The sequence below is a fragment of the Stegodyphus dumicola genome, chromosome 2 (assembly GCF_044657685.1).
Source record: "Stegodyphus dumicola isolate Sdum_Otavi_A_Nest chromosome 2, ASM4465768v1".
NCBI classification, from domain to species: Eukaryota; Metazoa; Arthropoda; class Arachnida; order Araneae; family Eresidae; genus Stegodyphus; species Stegodyphus dumicola.
Window position 1 is genome coordinate 98,027,794 of NC_140769.1, and position 21,875 is coordinate 98,049,668.

At 31.8% G+C, this 21,875-nt stretch overlaps 2 protein-coding genes across 6 annotated transcripts in view; one reads left to right on the forward strand and one right to left on the reverse strand.

The window, feature by feature from the left end:
* Rrp4 (exosome complex component Rrp4) overlaps positions 1-17,407 on the forward strand; it is a 78,912-nt gene extending 61,505 nt beyond the window's left edge. For 3 of the 5 annotated variants that reach the window (XR_015039506.1, XR_015039505.1, XM_035362975.2), the window contains one exon: positions 11,563-11,680. Coding sequence is in view for 3 of the 5 variants with exons in the window: in XM_035362975.2 (XP_035218866.1) it covers positions 11,563-11,643 (81 nt within the window). In the remaining 2 variants the exon portion in view is untranslated. Of the gene's footprint in view, positions 1-11,562; positions 11,681-13,875 lie in introns of those variants that run through there. The other 2 variants (XM_035362973.2, XM_035362972.2) reach the window with 2 other exon arrangements.
* Positions 17,408-17,814: 407 nt separating this feature from the next.
* Positions 17,815-21,875, reverse strand: part of LOC118184324 (chymotrypsin A-like) — a 61,751-nt gene continuing 57,690 nt past the window's right edge. Inside the window, exon 9 of the mRNA XM_085810950.1 lies at positions 17,815-18,062. Coding sequence (XP_085667076.1) covers positions 17,877-18,062 — 186 coding nt within the window. The 3' untranslated portion in view covers positions 17,815-17,876. The remainder of the gene's footprint in view (positions 18,063-21,875) is intronic.

Here is a 21,875-nt window from a genome sequence, read left to right on the forward strand (position 1 = left end):
TCTTGAGGTAAAGAATGATATCCTGTAAGCAATAATATTCCAATAAATCTTCTCATATAGGCTTCAGGTGCAATAAATTCTGGGCATTCTTTTTTTTTTTTTTTTTTTTTTTTTGCTGAGCTTATATATTTGTCTGTTCAACGAGAAGAGAGTAAATGTTTAAACCAAAAAGAAAATTGAAAATCTGTGCACTAATTTTGCCTTATGTTTTGTCTTTTATAATTTCTCTTCTATCTCTTTCTTCATGTTCTTCCTGAGACATAACTAACAGTTCCTTTTTTATCCACTTCAAGATTTCAGTCTTCTGCTTTTTAAACTTTTTAGTATGACTATAAATACTTTTAGAAGGCTGAAACTTTCTACTTACGTGAATTTCAACTTCCCCAGCAATATCATTTGGTAAAATATCATTATCATTATTTAAAACACTGCCATTCTTTTCTTCTTCGTCACTAGCCTCTGCAATTTCTGGGGGAACAACAACAATATCAGTTTCATTCTGGTCATTATTAACATTATCATCATCTGTTTCTTCATCAAAAAATCTTTGAAGGGCTTCTTCTAATGTAAGATACCTCATTCTAGGCATTTTTAAACAACCAAAACATGAATCAGAACATCAAAAGAATGAGTGAAAAAGGAGATTGACTACCCGTTTCCTGCTGACGTTGCGTCAGCGCTACACCTGTTTTCCCTCCCTTCCCAACACAAATATAAACATCTGACTGATGTAATGTTCTGATAAACGGTGACTTTGCCAAAAAATAGATCACTCATAAAGACAGCGATTCTTTCGTTAAATATTTTCAGCAAAAATACCCGGTCGAAAATTTTGCTTAAAATATGAGATTAATTATTATAAACAAAATGATTGTTGAAGGCAAACATTTTTTTACAGAAATAATCTTCATAATATTCCCTACACAAATCATCTGCTGGTATAAAATAGCTTAGGTAGTTATATTTATATACGTATTTATTTTGATCGTTGCGTCAACGCAACACCAGCGGCTAATGGGTTAAGCATTTCTTTATGAATAATTCGATGAGTCCATAGTGCATTTGGCGATTTGTTTCAAGTAAATGCCTGTTATCCTCCATAGTAGCCAGACATGGAATGAGATCCATCAGTACAGACATCAACATACGTATGCCTATTCAAATCATTTTCAGATATGAATGCATCAAGAATCTCAAACATTCCTTAATTGCAACTGCAGGAGCAATACAATTCAGGAGCATTACAATTACAACTGCAGGAGCAATACAATTCAGGAGCATTACAATTACAACTGCAGGAGCAGTACAGGAGCATTACAATTACAACTGCAGGAGCATTACAATTCCAAAATTACATTATTTGGTATTGATGCAGTCTTTAAAAAAAAAAAAAAAAATTGTTTTGTTGTTGTTGTTTCTGTCCTTTTAACTTCCTGACGCAAAAAATCATGAGGTTTGCCAAACATGCTGTGATGATTAGCTTCTAAATGGTGGTTCAGTTTACTTGGAAGCATATACTCTGCTGCCAAAACCTTCATACACAATACACATTGTGGTCTCTCTTTGCTATTTATTTCTGTTGATGTAAAACTGAACTAAATAACTGTCATCATATGTATGATATTTTCGTTTCTTCACAGTCATGCCACTGGTTGAAGACATACTTATCTGCACTATTACGTTTATTGCTGTTCAAAAATCAGTCTATGTGGTGTTGCTGGCCGTGATCGTATAAAAGTAATTATACTAAGAGTATCAAATGCGAATTAATTCCGCGTAAATCGTTAATCTAAAAATTTAGTGGTTAGTACATTGCATGATTATTAATAATAAGAATCAAATGACTTACCCAATAAGGCATGCATGAATCAGTATCTCTCTTTTAAATATACATTTATTAAATCACAAAAACACACATTTCTTGATTAACCTATATAAATCACAAAAATACACTTTTCTTGATTAGCCTATATTCGATATGTTATAAGAAAAAAACACATTCATGAATGCCCTGGGGCATGTGCTACTCGTTGGTCCGACGGGACTGTCACAGCGTTCATTTTTATGGTATATTGCAATTCCTAATCTTGCTGCATCAAAGGCACATTACTTATCAGCATCTTGCAAGAAGCTTAATTAATATGCAGTGCACTTACTCGTGATAGAAGAGATCAAATTTCTAGCAGATAGGCTTGAAATTGGCGCACATGGTCGTCACTTCGAAACATCCAACTGTCAGGATTATAGACGTTGAGTCACAGCACAGGAACAATTTTTACCTCGCAGCCTAATCAGTAAAGTTTACCTGATTTCTTATATTCTTCGTACAAGAACATATTTTCTCCTCCATCCTTGAAAATGGACTTTAGATCGAGTACCGTGGACGATGGCGAGAGCTGTATGTGTGTGTGTGGCCCGAAGGCCCACACACTCATTAACACGACGACAGGCAGAAAAAGGAAGACAAAACCAGTCCTTCCAGTTTTTATCCACTGCGATGCACGTGGCAGGGTGCGATAACAATTTAAGAATCGATACAGCCACCGTGTTCACTGTGAGAATTTTGTGTTCTCACATTCCCTCCGGCCGAAGAAAAAAAAAATTGTCCGATCACTGGGCAAATGAAATGCCTCTCTGCTGGATACACTTGAACTTTCGTCAGCATCACATACACATTTCACACCAATCTTTATATCACTTGCAAAGGCACTGCACTTTATCATTTCGTTAGCACTATATAAACATTTCACATTACACTATATAAACATTTCACATTACACGCACACAGTTGAGCTCTCGTATGCACTATACACATATAATTCACATTAATTTTTCACATTGCTTGGGAAAAAAAAAAACACAGCACTTTAAACACTTTGTGATACACATTTTTTTTTTTACATTCTTAAATTAGTATTATTCTTTTACGTACTCATGCATGTCTACTCTTACCTAAAATATCACCACAGATGCGATTCCAGGCAATGAAAATTTGGCACTTACGACACATAATTTACAATTCACATATGATTAAATATCCAATCAATCACTTAAACTAAGAACATTTGCATTATCAATTTTGATGGAACTCCTCTTAACCATTGTTTACCTTATTTCATTCTTTACATTTTAGAATCACATTTACTATTTCATTACATAGCTACTTTTATCCTTTGATCATATTCATTTTACATATACATTTCATATACCAATATGTCATGACATTGTTACAAGCTACATTTGTATTAGATCCACTACTAAATTACATACCTTCAATTTGATTCAGCAGTAAGACAAGGAGATTTGAACCACACTCTTTTTTTTTTTTGAATCTGCTACCTAGTAATCAAAGAGACCCTGCATAGTATAACTCAATTCTTCTGGTATATGGACCAGCCAACTCTACCAAAATCGTGCAATTAGCGCTTTATTACACTAAATTGACCCATACCACACATGATCATCATTCATTATCTAGCTTGTACACATGCTACATTCTTATCACAACCACAATTTCTTTACACCTTTTTTTTTTTTTTTTTTTTTTTTTTTTGAATTGCTGATCTACAATTAACAATTGTGTTACACTCCTAATCCTCATTTTGTGTTGATTCTACTCTTGAAGGCTTTTGTAAAAACAATTTACTTACGTGAACTTTAGTGGTTTTATTATCTAATTGTATTATATAATTATCATTTCGTAGCTTTTTTATGATCTCATATGGCCCCTTGTATTTTGGATGTAATACCCTTCTATCAGTAAATTTCTGCATAAAAACTATCCCCTGATTTCAATTCTGGAATTTTTCTCCCTTTCAAATATTTTTTTGCACAATTAAAGTATTCATCCTCATTTAATTTTACTTGTTGCTTTTCTCTACTCAATTGTTCTTTTATTCTTTTGGAATATTCCTGAAAATCTTCTGCTAATTTAAGAGGATCATTGCTATCTATGGGAGTATTTAATGTTCTACCCAAAAATAGTTCTGCTGGTGAAAATTGAGTTACAGAATGTTTAGCATTATTATAATACAGTTTAAACATCAGTACTTTTTGTGGCCATTCAAATATTTTGTTTGATATTGCTGCAATTGATTCTTTCATTACCCTGTGAACTCTTTCAATCAACCCATTGGACTGTGGATAATAAATTGAAATTTTTCTGTGTTCTATTTTAAGCGATTTTAAAAATTGAGTAAATTCTGTGGAACAAAAATAGGAACCGTTGTCTGATAACAAAATTTTTGGAATGCCAGATCTGGCAAAATAATTATTTAAAGATTTTATGATGGATTGAGAAGTGCAGTTGTTTAACGGAACTGTTTCCAAATATCTGGAATAATGATCAATGATAGTGAGTACATAAAACTTATTATCTATGGATCTTGGCAGTTTACCAACTATGTCTATAGCTATCATCTCTCCAGGAGCAAGATCTTTCTTAGGAATTAGACGTGGCAGAGTGTTGTGAGGTCTAGACTTATTTTGTAAGCAATCTGAACAATTTTCTACAAAACTTTTCGTATCGCTGTACATACCTTTCCAATAATACTTTGCCTTTACAATCTCATATGTCTTTTGAATACCAAAGTGAGGCACATGAACTGTCTGTAATACATCTTTAATTAATGTCTTAGGAATTAGAATTTTATTCTGGATACTTCTGTCTTTCTTTCTCATATTTACAGGTTTTAATTTTATCATTACTATTGATCTCTGTATGACTATCAATAAAATATTGTTCTACACTTTCTTTGTGGTTATCCTGTAATTTTTTTATAATTGATTTTATGTCTGGATCACTTTGCTGTTTACTAATTATGTTTTGAATAGACAAATTATCATTGGTCTTAAATATATTTACATTGTTTACCACTACATCCTCTGAAACTCTTGACAAGTAGTCTGCTGGGTTTTTTAAACCAGGAATATGCTCCATCGTGTATTGAAATTCCTGTAAATATAACAACCAACGTGCTACAATATCTGGCTGTTTGTCAAGACTAATATGGAAAGTCAGAGCTTTAGCATCCGTTAATATTATAAATTTTTTCCCATACAGATGTTCGTGAAATTGCTTTACTGATCTGAAGATTGCATAAAGTTCTCTCCTAATTGAAGGATATCTAGCCTCAGCAGGTGTTAAAATTTTTGAGTAAAATTGTACTGGGAAAAACTTATCATTTTTTTGCATTAATATGCCACAAATGGCTGATCTAGAAGCATCAGTTACTAAATATAAAGGTTTATCATTTTCTATGTTTTTTATTGTGGGTTTTTCTAAAATTAATTCTTGTATTTTATCTAATGCATTTTGGCATCTGTCGTTCTACACGAATGGTATATTCTTTCTTGTTAAATTTACTATTGGCTTGACAATTTCTGCATAATTAAAAATTAAGTGTCGAAAATAATTTACCATGCCTATGAATGTTTGAACCTCTTTCACATTTCTTGGCCTAGGAAATTTGGCTACTTTCTGAATATTCTCATCGGAAGGAGCAAAACCATTCTTATTAACCGAAAAACCTAAATACGTAATCTCTTGTTTACATAACTGCAATTTGGCTGGGTCTAATGTAAAATTAAATTTTTTTAACTTGTCAAACACCTTTTGTAAAATAATTACTAGTTCATTTATACTGTTAGCTGCAACAATTATGTCATCTAGAAAATATTGTAAATTTGGACCCTGCAATTCAACTAAACATTTTGATATTAGAGTATGGAAATAAGCAGATGAATTTTTTGCACCAAAAGGTAACCGAGTTGGTTGAAAATTGCCAAGTTCCGTGCAAAAGGCTAATTTTTCTTTATCTTTCTGATCTAACTTTATTTGAAAAAATGCTGACTTAAGATCCAGCACACAATAATAACTTTTACCTGCTATATTATGCAGAATATCTGAAATCTTAGGTAGACATATTTGATATGATTCAGTTATGCAATTTAACAATCTATAATCTACTGCCATTCTAAATTTTAATTTGCTAGGATCAGTATTAGGTGGTGCTTTCTTTTTGACAAAAATTACTGGAAAACTGTAACTTGATGTCGATGGCTCTATAATACCTTCTTCTAACAATTTTGCTATCTCCTCTTGGGCATATTTTTTAGCAATGCGAGGAATAGTGTATGGTCTAGTTTGAATTGGAAAGTTATGTAATAAATTAAATTGGGGCACGACAGCATCAGTCTCACCCAGAGTGGTGTAAGATTTTGAAAACACAGCTGAATTTCTCATGAGCATTTCAATCATCTTATTTTTTTGTTCTGCTTCTAAATGACTTAAATCAAAATCATCTGGGCTTAATTCCTCCTTTCTTAATTTTTTAATTTCTTTTAAAGTTATATGGTTAATCTGCAAATTTTGTTGCTCTCTAGGTTTTTCAAATTGTTTTTCTTCGACTTTATATATCTTACCAATCTTTTCACCCTTTCTTAGAATAATTGCGGCATTGGAATTGTTTTCAATTATGGTGAATATATATTGCCTGTCACTTATCTCATGAATTGAATCAGTCACACCTATCTTGCCCACTTTTCGCCTGTCTGGTGAGAACATTATTTGCTTTTCTTTCTGCATATTAATTGGAATGTTTAACTTTACTATCTCTGCTGTATTTGGCGCAATTCTAGTATTCAATACTACTCTTACAATACCCGACTCCTCTGGTCTACTATTCTTGTCTACTTTTTTTGCATTAATATTAGTACAGTTTTTTCTTTTGTCCAAAAGATCAAAATATGTGTTATCAATGATTAACTGACTTTTATCTGCATCTATAAGTATCTTATTTTTTTGAATGAAATCATACCCTAAAATCATTTGATAATTTGTGTTCCAATTATGTTGTGTAACAAAAAATTGGTTGGCAAGCCATTTATTTCCTAAACGAAATTTTAAGTTTACAGCAGATACGTATGGGATAGTAGCATTATTTAGCGTATGTATTCTTACAGATCTGCTTAAGTAATGAATCTTTGTGTAATTTTTTATTACTTGCAAGGTGTCTGGCTGTATTAAGCTTAAATTTGCACCTGTATCAAGTAATGCTTCTACCACAAAGTCGCCAAATTTGATTTCTATTACTGGTAATTCTGTGATACTATTAGTCTGGCAAGAAGCTACCAATTTTTGTTCATTACTTTCTTTAATTTTGTGTCGGAATCTTTCATGTGTATTTGGCCTATTTGAGTTCCTTACTTTTTTTATTTTGTCTTGTTTCCCCCAAATTTTTTTATGGGCACTTGAGTAATACTTTGTGTATCTGGGAGATCTGCAAGTACCCTTCATTAGTTTAAATTATTTGTACGAGTATTGTATCTTCTGTATTGTGGCCTATTTCTATTACTGTTCTGTAGTCTATTACCTTGCGTGAAAGCATACCGACTATTATATCTATTCCTTCTATTGATAAAGTTACCCCTATAAAAATTTCTTCTCTGGTTGTTTCTAGCCTGTCTATAATATTGAAAATTATTGTTTGAAGGAAAATAAGGACACTCTGTAGTCCAATGATTCTGTTGGCAAATATGACAAAACTCTCTATTACTACTACTTTGTGTAGTATTATTTTCTAGGCTAGTTACATTGTTTACACTACCATTAGGTAAAATTTCATTGAATTTTTTTGACAAATCCTCAATGGCTCTATTATTTTGCATTTGTTGCATAATTAATGTATTTAATTCAGGTGAAAAATCATGTGTCTGTGAGCTATTACCAGAATCCTCCAATGCTTTTTCTATGTTCTTTGCCTGTTTAACAGCAGTAGCAAAATCAATAGGTCCTAGTTTTTTAACCTCCAGTCTTAAATCTGGTCTGAGAGCTTCTAAGAATTTTGAAAGCATTGCTTTTTGAGTGAGGTTATGTACCTCTTCACTCGAACTAGGATAGCACCCAAAATATTTTGTGGCATAAGTATTCACTTTTTCCGCTAAGTCCTCGACTGACTGATCTGGGGTCTGTCTAATTGAGTTAAAGTTATTTTGAATTGTGTCAAATGACTGAGATTTTGCAAATTTTTTACTTAGTAATGCTTTTAAATCATCAAATGACATATCTTTACACGATTCATTATCAATTACAAATTTTAATGCTTTACCCCTCAATTGAATTTTTAACACCAAACTTTTTCTGTTCTCCTTCCAGTTCTCTAAATTTGCCATTTGGCATAACTGATCTAAAAAAAAATGTTATATTTTCGTCATGCTCCCCTGAAAAAGTAGGCAGAGCAGTAGCCAGACTCATATTCATTACATTATTTTTCTTAGCCATTCTGAATCAATTTACTATCCTTTAGTACCACTATAAATTACTATTATCATTACTCCTAATATATAGTACATTCATAAATACACTATTGTAACTTATCGAAATTTTTTCACATGAATACAAGTTATTACATACTCATTACCACACAATATGATATACATTCAGGAATAATTTCTTAAATACTGACCAATTTTGAATTGATATTACCATTTTCACATATCTATTTTTTATCATTAAATTATTTCACATTAGCAGAAAACATAGTCATATGGAATTCTATATATATTTTTTTTACATATGCAATTTTCAACTTAATCTTTCTTCATGATTCATATCTGATAATCACAAAATTTAAAATTTTATCCAATCATTACTAATATTCACCTATTTGATATAAGACATCATAAAATTCAAAATATTTAAGCAATTATCAAACTGGAATCACATGTGTAGTTATATTTTTAGGCATAAGCATAAAACGGTTCTCTACCTGAAATCAAACAGTTAAAACTTAATTTCCTTTTTTTGTTTCTTTTTTTTGTCACAGTACCATTAATGTGGTGTTGCTGGCCGTGATCGTATAAAAGTAATTATACTAAGAGTATCAAATGCGAATTAATTCCGCGTAAATCGTTAATCTAAAAATTTAGTGGTTAGTACATTGCATGATTATTAATAATAAGAATCAAATGACTTACCCAATAAGGCATGCATGAATCAGTATCTCTCTTTTAAATATACATTTATTAAATCACAAAAACACACATTTCTTGATTAACCTATATAAATCACAAAAATACACTTTTCTTGATTAGCGTATATTCGATATGTTATAAGAAAAAAACACATTCATGAATGCCCTGGGGCATGTGCTACTCGTTGGTCCGACGGGACTGTCACAGCGTTCATTTTTATGGTATATTGCAATTCCTAATCTTGCTGCATCAAAGGCACATTACTTATCAGCATCTTGCAAGAAGCTTAATTAATATGCAGTGCACTTACTCGTGATAGAAGAGATCAAATTTCTAGCAGATAGGCTTGAAATTGGCGCACATGGTCGTCACTTCGAAACATCCAACTGTCAGGATTATAGACGTTGAGTAACAGCACAGGAACAATTTTTACCTCGCAGCCTAATCAGTAAAGTTTACCTGATTTCTTATATTCTTCGTACACGAACATATTTTCTCCTCCATCCTTGAAAATGGACTTTAGATCGAGTACCGTGGACGATGGCGAGAGCTGTATGTGTGTGTGTGTGTGTGGCCCGAAGGCCCACACACTCGTTAACACGACGACAGGCAGAAAAAGGAAGACAAAACTAGTCCTTCCAGTTTTTATCCACTGCGATGCACGTGGCAGGGCGCGATAACAATTTAAGAATCGATACAGCCACCGTGTTCACTGTGAGAATTCTGTGTTCTCACATTCTATTAGGAAGACACAAGAGTATCAGAGACAACAAACAAGAAGTAATGTAACACTAACTATACTACATGAACTAATTATCCCACTATTCATTTATATGATGCGCTGAGTTTAATTTCACTAGGCTTAGATTATAAACTGACTGACTGAATTGAGCCAGCAGCACTTGCTTATATGCTTTCCACAAGATCTTTCAAATCAGTTGTAAAAGGTCTAGACACCTCAACGTGTTTATACTACTGGTCAACCTAAGTTGAGAACACTGGATATAGTAGAAAGCGTTACTGTAAATATTATACTATGAAATATAAATATTGTTGAGCAAAGAGAATGGAATGAAAATAATATGTGAAATGATAACTATGATGTTTGGAAAGATAGACTATGTTACATCCAGATTTTTAGTTAAAAATTTGCTAATATGATATCAATCATTCGATGACCAGTTGGAAGACACTCTTTTTTGGCATTATTGGCGAAACTACAAATTCCAGCAACCCCGACCTCGCCCCACTCTCGATGAGAAAAGCAATTAAAGCATTCATTCTTCCACTGACAAGAAAGAGAAGAAAGCTACTGCTATTGCATCTCCCTCATCTTTGACATATACATATTTTCAAAACCTCCTAAGATTGGAAAACAACTCTTCACTTCTGTTAAAATTATTGTTGGGAATGTTTTTGTCAAATTGTGGGAGCATTTTCTTAAAATCGGTAGCGAAATTGAAATCGCATGATATCCATTTGGAGAAAAAAGGTTCTATTTTCGATTCCAGGGAAAAAAATAACCTCTGAAAGTCAGCACATGCAAACCCCAATCGAACAGCATAATAAGCTTAACTTTAGCAATGATACAAAGCAAAGTTCATGGTTTCTTTTCACATAATGAGCTATAAAAAGGTCTTTCTAGCCTTCTACATGTTCTCAGGTTAGATTGCCGCAAGGTTTAGTGCAATCGTATGTTGCGATCGATAAGGCACAGTATAAATATTCTGTAAACAGAAAAACAAACCACACAAAAATTCTGCATATTTCTAGGTTCTCTCTTTGTTTGTTTAGTTAGGCCAAATGCATTGGTTCAATTAATTATGAAGCTTTTAAAGTATTTTGCAGCTTTCCTGTGAACCATGCCCAGCTCCCTGGGGCATGGTGGCACACAGCTTGGGAACCACTGATTTAGACTATAATAATAGTTAATGCATTGAATATCTATTATTTTCTATTCTTTAAAGAGACATTTAGGTGATAATTGATACTGTGACTTTTATAGGCTGTAATTTGCTAGTAATGATGTGTATGTATTTTTGTTGAATATGTTGTATTACAGACTATAATTTTTTATGATATAAATGATTATTTATGATATATACATTATTTTGATATTTATAACATACATTATTTATTTATGTTATACATTATTTATGATATAAATCTTCAACAAACCAAGTTTGAAAGACCTACCTTTTTAGTACCTTTTCAACATGTTTCTTGTGTATTATATCTAGAATTAAACAAAAGAAAATCTGAATCAAAATGTATGATCAAAAATTAAACTTGAAAAAATATAAAAAAAAAGAGTTTAAAAAAAGAAAAAAAGAAGTCTAGGAAACTACTGACTTTCATATTAAAAAAATGTCAAAATCAAAATTGAAATTTAAATGTTCCAGGCTTGTAATTTTTATGTTTGTTAAAATCAATTTTGAAAAATAATTACATAAATTAGAATTGATCTATCAAATAATAGTAATGAAATATTTATCATTAAGTAGGTACATTTTGTTTTCTTTTGCTATTGTGAGTACCTTATAGATAATCTTTCAGATATGTAATTGTTGATTGTTATATCTTGTCTAGACCAAAGACCTTCTCAGACCTGAGGTTATGAAAGCTGTTGTAAGTTCTGTACAACAAAGGCTAGAGTTTGAAGGATTGTAGTTTCTTATATAAAATAAAGTTATTTTTAATGTGTTGACTTCATTTATTTGAAACCAATTATCTTTTATTGCATGCAGTCTTAATTCTGTTCTTGTTGATATGGCTGTCACAAAATACACTTGTGTCCATATTTATCTTTGCATACTCAAAAATAATCAAAAGATGGCAATGTGTGAAAGATAGTACTTTTAGCTTCTCAATTTCTCTTCTTCTAATTAGCATTATGTAATCAAAAGTAATCAAGCAATTTGGTACTTTTCCGTTTTGCCGGTGCAAACGATAAAATCGCCAATAATGATACAACTGATGCCAAACGGAATATCTTCACTGGTAACCTTTTACGCTGCATTTTCAAAACAAGTTGCAGCCATTTCTTATCAGATTGATTGTTTCTTTCAATACTGGCATACAATAACATAGATTGTTTGCCTACATAGTTAAATTTTATGCCCTAAGACTATTCGCGGTAATTAAGTCAATTAGGATGCAATCACACCACTCACTCGAAAATATAGAAAAGGCAAAATCAAGAGTTAAATTCATCAATTCTAATAAGAATGCACTAGCGAAGTAAAGCAATGCGGTTTTACATAATTTCTGAGTAAGCTATTTGTACGAATTGAAATAGTTCTTGCATTTAAACTTGTATTCCAAATTAAGATTTAACTTAATTAATGTAGATAATTATTGAGGGAATTAGTTTTTTTGTATCGTAGTTTACGTGACATAAGATCACTTGGGGTCACGTGATATGAATCGGCGAATCAGGATGTTGAACCATGAAAGCATAGTAAATTTTAAATTAATGTCATTTTACAAATTTATTGTCTTTATTTACTGGCTTTTTACAAAATTTTAAACCATACTAAAATGTTTATGCCTTCAAAATAAAAAATTCTTAGAACTAACATTTTTTATGTGTATACTGTCGCCAACAAAGTCTGTTTGGTGAGATTTGCGCCGGCGAAACGGAAAAGTAGCAGCAATTTTTTATATGCAAATGAAGAACTGCTTGACCTTCTGATCTTGCTTGAACTGTTAACCCCTTCGCGCCGACTGTCACGTATACGTGCCATCAACGAACACACTTACCTACCGGCCGACACGCAGGTGTGCCAGAGCATTTTTGCGTTTACTACCGACTGTTATGTATTTGTGCCAGTACCCTGGAACGTTTTTCAAACTATAATTTCTACCACAAGATGGCACTGTATGTCCATATGGTTTCAGATACATGTACATTAGACCTTCTACTCGAAATGAGAGAAGCATGACTCGCATACACGTGTTTTTGATTATTTAAACAAACAGAGAACTAAGTGTTTCCGAATGGCGTGATTTATGACGTCTCTTTAAATCGCACTTTATTCGCACGTGGTAGTTGTTTATCGTAAGTAGAAGTTTTATATGCGCTAAAGCGTTGAGTATTTCGGTTCACAGTTCAGTTTTTAGAAAATAATTAGATCTTGTTAGACGTGAATTCTTTCTGTTTTTACTGTTTCAATGTCGAAGCGTCGAAAATGTTTAACAGAGCATGAAATAGCAGAAATGATGCAAAATATTTCGGATATTGATTCTGAAATTCTGATATTCTGATATTGATTCTGAAAGATTAACTGAAAGACATTTTCCAAAACTTTGTTCAGAAGTGACTGATAAGAAAATGAGACGACGATGCTTCGTTTGTTCACATTCCCAGAAAAATCCTCCAAAACGGCAAATGAGTTATTACGAGTTCAAGGAATGTAACATGTGACTGTGTGTAGATCTCTGTTTTCAAATTTTTCATACAAAAAGAGAATTTTAAGTAATATATTTAGTTTTCAGATGTATAATGTTAAAAGTCATAAAATGGTGAGTAATTAAAATAAAATGTGTAAAATATGCATTTAAACAAGAAATAAGGTAATTAAAGTATATATATAAAAATATCTATAAAGCATAAGCTGTTTAAATACTCTATAGAGCATTATTAAACAATGCGTTGATACTTCGGAAATTTCATGGATTTAGGCTTAGTAGCAAAAAAGCCCCCGGCCCTGGAGAGACGCTCGCGGAAGACACTGCCGGCCTCCGCGATAAGCGCGCGTTTTCGCTACCCGGCTCGAAGGGGTTAATCATGTGATGGTAAATCAGGTGCTATGCACAAAGTGAATAACTGAATGAATTTCTGCAATATGCTGTTTGATTTTGGTCTGTAAGTACTTTAAATGGTTTGTTATTGTTCTGAAGTATCATTTGGAAGAACCTATGAAGTGGCAAATCATCGGCTGTTTAGAAGCAGGGCACATAATCAGGAAAGCAATGAGACGTGTGAATATTTCAAGGCAAACAGTCTCTGTACAGTTTTAGAACTCTGTTGTAAAGAGACCTGGATGAGGTCATAAATGAATAACAACTACTTCTCGATATTGGTATTTGTGGCAGTAACTGCTTGTAACAGGAAGTCTACCGCTCAGCAGTTACGTTCAGAGCTTGCAGCTGGCATTGGTACTATTGTATCACAACAAACTGTATTCAGAAGTCTTAATTAAAAACACTTTTATGCCTGAGAGCCAAGGGTATGTGTTAATTTTCCAGATTCCTTTGTTAATTTTCCTGAGCCTTAAAGCACAATTGCAGAAATTAATATCTTTTCATTGTCCATTTCTGTAAATGATACATCAAATCAAAACTAGATGTGATTAGGTTAGATAATTAAACTAGATGTAATTAGAGGGTTAGATATAATTTTTATATTTCTAATAACAAAATAAAGTGTCTTGTTTGGAGAAGTAAAATACATTTATCTAAAATAAAATAAATAAATGTTTTGAATAAAGTTTGTCAGTGTGGCTTAAATATACATTTTGATTTATAGTAATTTTTGTTCCATTTATAAAATTTTCTGCAATGTGTTAAATTCTGTTAAAATGCAGTTTTAAATTCAGCTTGTTTACAAAATAAAGTAACTTGTACTTTTGGCCATGAATTAATTCTTTTATTGCAAGTCAGATTAACTTCTTCCATTTGTAAGTACCGATGAAATGTAATTTCCTTATTTTTATATTGCTATTGTTTTAAATAATTAATGTATCTATTAAAAAATTAATACCATAATTTCATTCCCTTAATCCCTCAAATAAGAAATACTTCTGCATTGTTGTTTTTATGTTTCTCTTAATATGCAATGTGAATGAGGCAGTTCTCCTTTAAAAGTCCTACACAAAGGCAACCCTTCTCTTAGATAGGGATGCCTTGTGTGTTTTGCCATATTCAAATAACCTAACCTAAACTAAAAAATATTTTTCCTGTAGCTAAATATCTTAATAAGAAAAGTGGGTTACTTTAACAATTCAACTTAAATCTATTATATGTGAAAACATTCCTAATTTACTGGAAGTAAAGTTCTAATATAAATTTTAGAAATAATCTTGGAAGTTTAGCAAAAGGAAACATGTAAAAGTTCAGTGTTATAATTTAATTTGTAAAATTATAATAATTAATCTTATAACTAGAACTTGGTTATGGAAGTATAGCATCATTTGTAATGTGATGCCAAAGTACCATGCATGGAAATAAATAATTAATTCTGAAAAATCGCAGACCACTATACAAAGTACTGCAGTAAGTACTGCAATGCATAAAATAAATTCCTTTTTCACATTTACTTTTAAAATTAAAAGGAACAGAAATTGAATCATATCTGCCAAATAAAACTGACTGCCTTAATTGAAATCTAAGTACTGAGAATAAATTCTGCTGACGCCCTTGCTTCCGCACTCGATAATACAAGTGAATAGATTGTCAATTTCTGCAGCATTTTCATAATTAATGGGAAAAAATCAAACTCCCTTACATTCATAGCTAGGGATTTTTAATTTCCTATTAATCTGTTTCTTTTTCATGTATTGTATTTATGCCAATTTATATTTAATAATTTTAATAAACTCTTGCATCATAATTCTAGTGCAGTGAAGATGTCTCTAACATCTTGGTACAAATTATCTTCAATTTGCAGCTTATTTTCCAGTCTAGTTTCAGATTTAATTGTAAAATGAATGATTTGAAAGTTTTCATAAAGAAAGATGGTCATGAAATCACCCTAATGATATTTCTAACTGTTGTAATTTATAATACAAGTTCTTGTGATGTATAATATATCTCATTTATTATTTTAAAAAATTTTTCAGCACTTTGGGAATTAACAGCAGATACTCCTAATACTACACATTTATATTGCAATGCATGTAAAAGTCGAGATCAAAAACCTAATATAGTTGTAAGAATATTTAGACTCTACCTATTTCTGTTTCTGAATTGCATAGCAAAAGGAAAAAAAAAAAAAAAAAAAAAAATTAAAGAAATGAACAGAATGGGTACAATAAATTTTATAACTGAATATGGTAAATACATAAAAAGGCATTCAGGAGTTTTAAAAGCATTGATCTCTCTTATTCAGAGCTTCAGCTTTATACATAAAAAGGCATTCAGGAGTTTTGAAAACATTGCTTGGTTAGTCTTTTTTGTTCAGAGCTTCAGCTCTTTGTTTCTGCTCTTTACGATGAAAGTTACTTGTATCTAGTTATTAAAAAACACTGTGAAAGCACATGAGTTTTCAATATCTAAAGCTACGATAAGTAATATTATCAACAAGGAAGGCAAAAAAAGTCAAAAATTTGGCTTCAAAAGACGTTCCAAATACATATCGAAGGAAAAACGGAATGTTGCAAGGGTAAGATCTTTAATGTTAAAAGAAAATACGCCAAGGGCAGTTGCAAAGTCATTAAAATGCCCAGTGCCAACTTTAAACAAAGTGATTAATGCTGATTTGATTCTTAAAACGTTGAAAAAAAACAGTATGCTTAGTCTTTTACCACGACCTATCGCCGAATGCAGAATTCTTTATGAGAAACATTTATCCGGACAAAAATGGTCTCACAATAGATGAATCTTGCTTATATTTAAATGACTGCAATAGAAAGAGATCCATTTATTATAACATCAAGGCAAAGCAAGCAGCCTTACGTCAAAATCCACTGCTAATCTCCTTCAAAAAATGGAACAAGAAACCGGTGTCTAGGTCATACCCTTCACTACCCTGCACAATCTGATGTATCACCCATGGATATTTGTGCTTGTGGACTGTGTCCAGATGTCGACCTGCAAACTTCCTTGGACTATGGAAAGGTGTTCAAGAGGAGTGGGATAAAGTACCTCTTCCGATATTACAAAAGACTTGGAAATTAAGGTGGAGAAAGATAGTGAAGAATAAGGGCTATCAAACAGAACGTTTAAAACACAAAAAGTTGAGGTAAAAGATTTGTTTAAATATGTTGAAAGTTGTCTAAAAATGTGTGAACAGCCTATGTACATAATTTGTATGCTTTATAATTATTTAAATTATAATACTATTAAAGCACTGTTTAATGGTGACTATTTTTTTACTAACATAATAGTAGTTAATGAAAGATGTTTCTAATGTTAATATGTGTGTTTATTAACACCTTTTATTTTCTCTGTTGTTGCAAGTTCTTGATTTGTTACTGTCATTCAAGTAATTACCGTGCTTGTTAGATATTCTTTACTTGTTCTTGCGATGTGTAATTCTATTTTTCTTTTCTTCTTGGCTACTATTACCTTCGAAAAATAAAACTGTGACCCTCACCTTTTTGAAAAGGAGAAATCTTTGGAAAATATGAAGACCCCCTGTAATATTTAAGGGAAGAGGAAACCTTCTTTCGATGTATGAGGTCGTTAAATTCTCTGAGCAGACAAAGGAGAAGCCTGTATTCACACAGTTTCTTTATACCAGGCCAAACGACTTCATAATTGTGACCTATTTGCCCGCTGTCCTTGAACGCTACACATACCATTGACAACAACCAATTGGCGACACAAAGACTGGACACCTTATCGATGGAGTCACGTCGTCTTTACCAGTGAGAAAAATTATGATGAACCAAAATGGGAAAATTCATTAAAAATAGGCATGTTTGGTGCTAGTTTATCTGTCATCAAAAATGTTTGCATAGAATAAAGGCATTGTTTTGTCAAGGAATAAAATGCATTCAGCGGTCCATGAATACTGCAACTTGTCTATGTACCCAGCTCCAGAATCGTATTGTCCACTGCGTTATCAACTTTTGGTATATATGATTTCAAAATAAATTTCATTTTTTAGCCACAATCTTTAAAGAAATATTCAAATTTTATTTATTTAATCAGACATAACAAAAACTGTGATAGTTCCTTCAGCTGTTCATATCAATTATCTGTCGAATCCAGTTTCCTTTATCAGCCACTTTAGAGAAAACAATCTTGCTGTCTGGCATGGCACAAAGGCCGCTCATATAATTATTGCCAGTGCCATGGCTAGTAGCACCCATTATATACCATTGGCCAGCTAGCCTGCATACAAGTGGTCCTCCGCTATCACCCTAGAAAAGAAAAATGGCTCTGAGTTTCATTTCTATGAAATACACATGTATGCTAAATTAAGAGAATGGGCACATTATGTTGAATTTCTGAAAAACTAATACATATGAAATTTGGTATGAATATACATATATAACAGAAGAGACGTATCAGTCACAAATATATGTCATTTTATGTATGCTTGATAATCAGTGCTGGGATGTCCAAAATCCACGTTGTGATACCGAACTGAAAATGAGTCTAATATGGGTTATGGTCCCCTTCTCACACCCAAACAGATCGCAGAGCATGGCAGTATCCTGGATAGGAGGTAGTTGAGGAGTCTCAGGGGCAATCGACCCCACTCCTACCGCAAGGCAGTTTTCAACTGCGGGATGGTGAACCTGGCCTATCTAGAACGATTTTTAATTTGAAAGGTTTATAAAAAGGTTTTTATATTTTAGAACACACTTCAAAACAAAATATCTGATTTGAAAACACATAATATGAAAACTTAATTTTTGTTATATAAACAAAATATATGATACGAAAATTTAATTTCCGTTATTTGAACAAAACGCATGAAACAGAAACTTAATATCTGTTATTTGAACAAAATATATGGCACTAAAACTTAATTTTTATTATTCGTTAACCAGAGAAAATCAGATTACTTTAATTTTTTTTCCTAATTTAATTAACTAAAACATAATTTTTTTCCCTTTATTTCAACAAAATAATAAGTTTTTCCCCAAATTTAATTAACCGAAACATAATTTTTCCCTTTTATTTCCACAAAATAATACCATTTTATTGCATTTAATACAAAATATATTTAAAAAAGGTATTATCTTTTATAATACTCTGAAACTTGATAAAAGAATAAAAAATATATACACTTATGCTTATATTTATTTATGCAGCAATTTCCCTCTGCCCACAGTCTGCTACTCAGTCAGTCATTGTACCATTTAAAGTGGTTAGAACATCTCCTCTCCTTCGAGACACCTCCACTAGGGCCTCTCACCCTTAAGAAGTTTCATTTATAAAGCCCTTTTGGATGACATACCTTCAAAGATAAATAACCACTGAAGGCATACGGGTTCATGCATAACTTAAATTATGCATGAATTAAGAGATACTTTGGGATAATGAGAATATCTGAAATATGTTTTTAGGACTTCATTGTATTCTTATACATGCAGGGTTCATATGGTCCTTAAAAGTATTTAAGAGTCCTTTGGTTTTTTGGAAACGATTTTTGGTCTTTAAAATTCCTTAATTTCGGCCCAAACTGGCAAAAGGTCCTTAATTACACATATGACATTTCTGTCTATTTCTCTATCACTGACATTTTGAGTGTGAATTAATATTTTGGAGGAATTTGTTTTGGCGATGCATCGACCAGTATGTATTTGATGGGTGAACGTTTGAATTCTTTCCTAATTAATAAAAAATGTGGATACTCGAGTTTTAGGAAGAAGATCGAGGTCCTGCTTCGATTGAAATATAAACATCTCTTAATTTTTTTTCTTTGTGCGAACGAGGAGTTTATAAAATAATACCTCAAGAAAATTTGATGACTTATCAACATTTTTTAGCGATTTCAGAACCAATTTGTATACAATATTTTATTCGAAGATTTGCAAAATGGTGACTATTTTTTTACTAACATAATAGCATTGATAAATATGAAAGATAATTGTAATAAATTAAAATTATCTTTTAAAAAATAGCATTAAGATGAAGTATTTTTGTTTTCGCCTGTCATATTTTTAAGTGACATTACATTTTTGGTGACTTCCAAATATTTTGATTCTGAAAAATAAAGAAGATAATAAATGCTCCAAAACACTTCTTAGGGGGGAAAAAAAAAATGCTGCTGTAATTATTTCAAAAATAATTTCATTTGTCTATCTTTTATATATATTTTTTTCATAATAAGGGTATTTCCCAATGTAATTGTTTCAGAATATATAAATGGGTGTCAGTTTTCGAAAATTCCCTTTACCTTTGTCTTGTCTGAATTTTTTTTCAAAAATCTGGCTTTTTGCTCTTACAGAGTTGTTACGGATATTTATTTATTTATTTATTTTGAAACTTGCACCTCAGAAGATCTAAACGCAAGATTTATATACCTACAAATTTCCAGAAAAATAAGACAAACTGAAAAGTGCCCTCATGGTATTAACACGTAATGATGTGTTTTATAGAAAAATTTTGATGAATTATTTATCTTTTGGAGAATTTTTAGAAAAAAAGTGAAAAGAATAGTATTTAAATTTTCTCCTTTTGATCCCAGAAGTCTTTCTCTTAATATGTTTTATTTTCTTATCTTTCCACTAGACATAAACATCAAAGCAAAGAAACTGAAAACCGACAATTAATTAAAAGATTCATCATAAATGTCTCAGTGCCTGCCCTAAATTAAAAAAATTATTTATTTATCGCGGGCACTAGCAGTTTTAGGCTTTGGCCACTACTAAGTTCAGAAGCGGTAGTCATTTTTTTTATTAAAGCACCTAACAGCCAGCCGCTGTTGCTTCCTATGAAGGGACATACAATTTACATCCATAAAACTTCTCCGTTATTCGAACCCAAGGCACTTTGGTATGGCAGTCAGCGTCACTAACCACTTTCCCGTCTGGGTTAATTCTAAAAATAATGCCACATTGGCTCCGATGCCGGTCTTGTCCTTTTATCATTCTTATTTATTTTCAATACTCATATTATTAAAAAAATAAAATTAGCAGTTTCTTCTATACATTCTTAAGACAAGCAGCTCCTTAGAATAACAAAAATTAAATCTTAAAATTCTAAAATGAAGTGGAAATTCACTAAAAAAGAAGTTTTTTTTATAAAGAGAAAGAAAGTCATTCTTCACAGGTACCTTGTTGAAACATTAACAAAATAGGAGATGAAGCAGGAAACTACTGGGAAGATTGATTTGCTTATTAAAACAAATAAACTTAGAAAAAATGTTGAAGAAAACGATATCGTTTTGAAGTAGTTGAAATATCTGGATAATATTTAAGTCAAAAAGACGCATACGTATTTTATTGTTTGTTGTTGCTACAAAACAAATTTTTTATAGCTTTTAATATACATTTATACTATTATCGTTTTAGAATCAATATCATAAATTATAACTGCTGTAAAATGTTCTTATGCTTTCTTAATGGATATTTTTTAGAAGTAGGAAAAAATCGTGATTGTAACCATGTAAATCTATTATGGCTAAGAGTATCTAACTATATAATTTAATTATTTCTAACTAACCCTTAGAAGTTATCTCTACATGTTAAGATGAGTTGTCTCCTTTCCTTAATCTTTATTATGTATCTAAGGTACAACACAGAAATGTAAAAGTTTATTTCTTACAGTTAATGAGACTTCATAAAATAATCTAAAACAACCTAACATCCCTGGTATTTCAGTGGCTTATTGGAACTTTATTATATTAAATACTGTATATTAATTGGATTACAACTTCAACAAATCTACACTAAAGCTATGAGACTATCTGGGTCAGATAAAGTGCAACTAAATTTCAACACTTGCCAACATCAGGCGTTTACGTCTGTTCTGATCAGTGGCTCTCTGTCTAAGCAACCAACTGCAGTGGCAATAGCCAAGCTTCTGTTATGAGTCATGCTGATTAGTATTTTACTTTACAGGCTAACTTATGCCACTTGCAACTAACTTTCAACGCTTGTTGACATCAGGCGTTCACGGTCTGTTCTGATCAGTGGTTCTCTGTCTCTAAGCAACCAACTGCGGTGGCAACAGCCAAGCTTCTGTTATGAGTCATGCTGATTAGTATTTTACTTTACAGC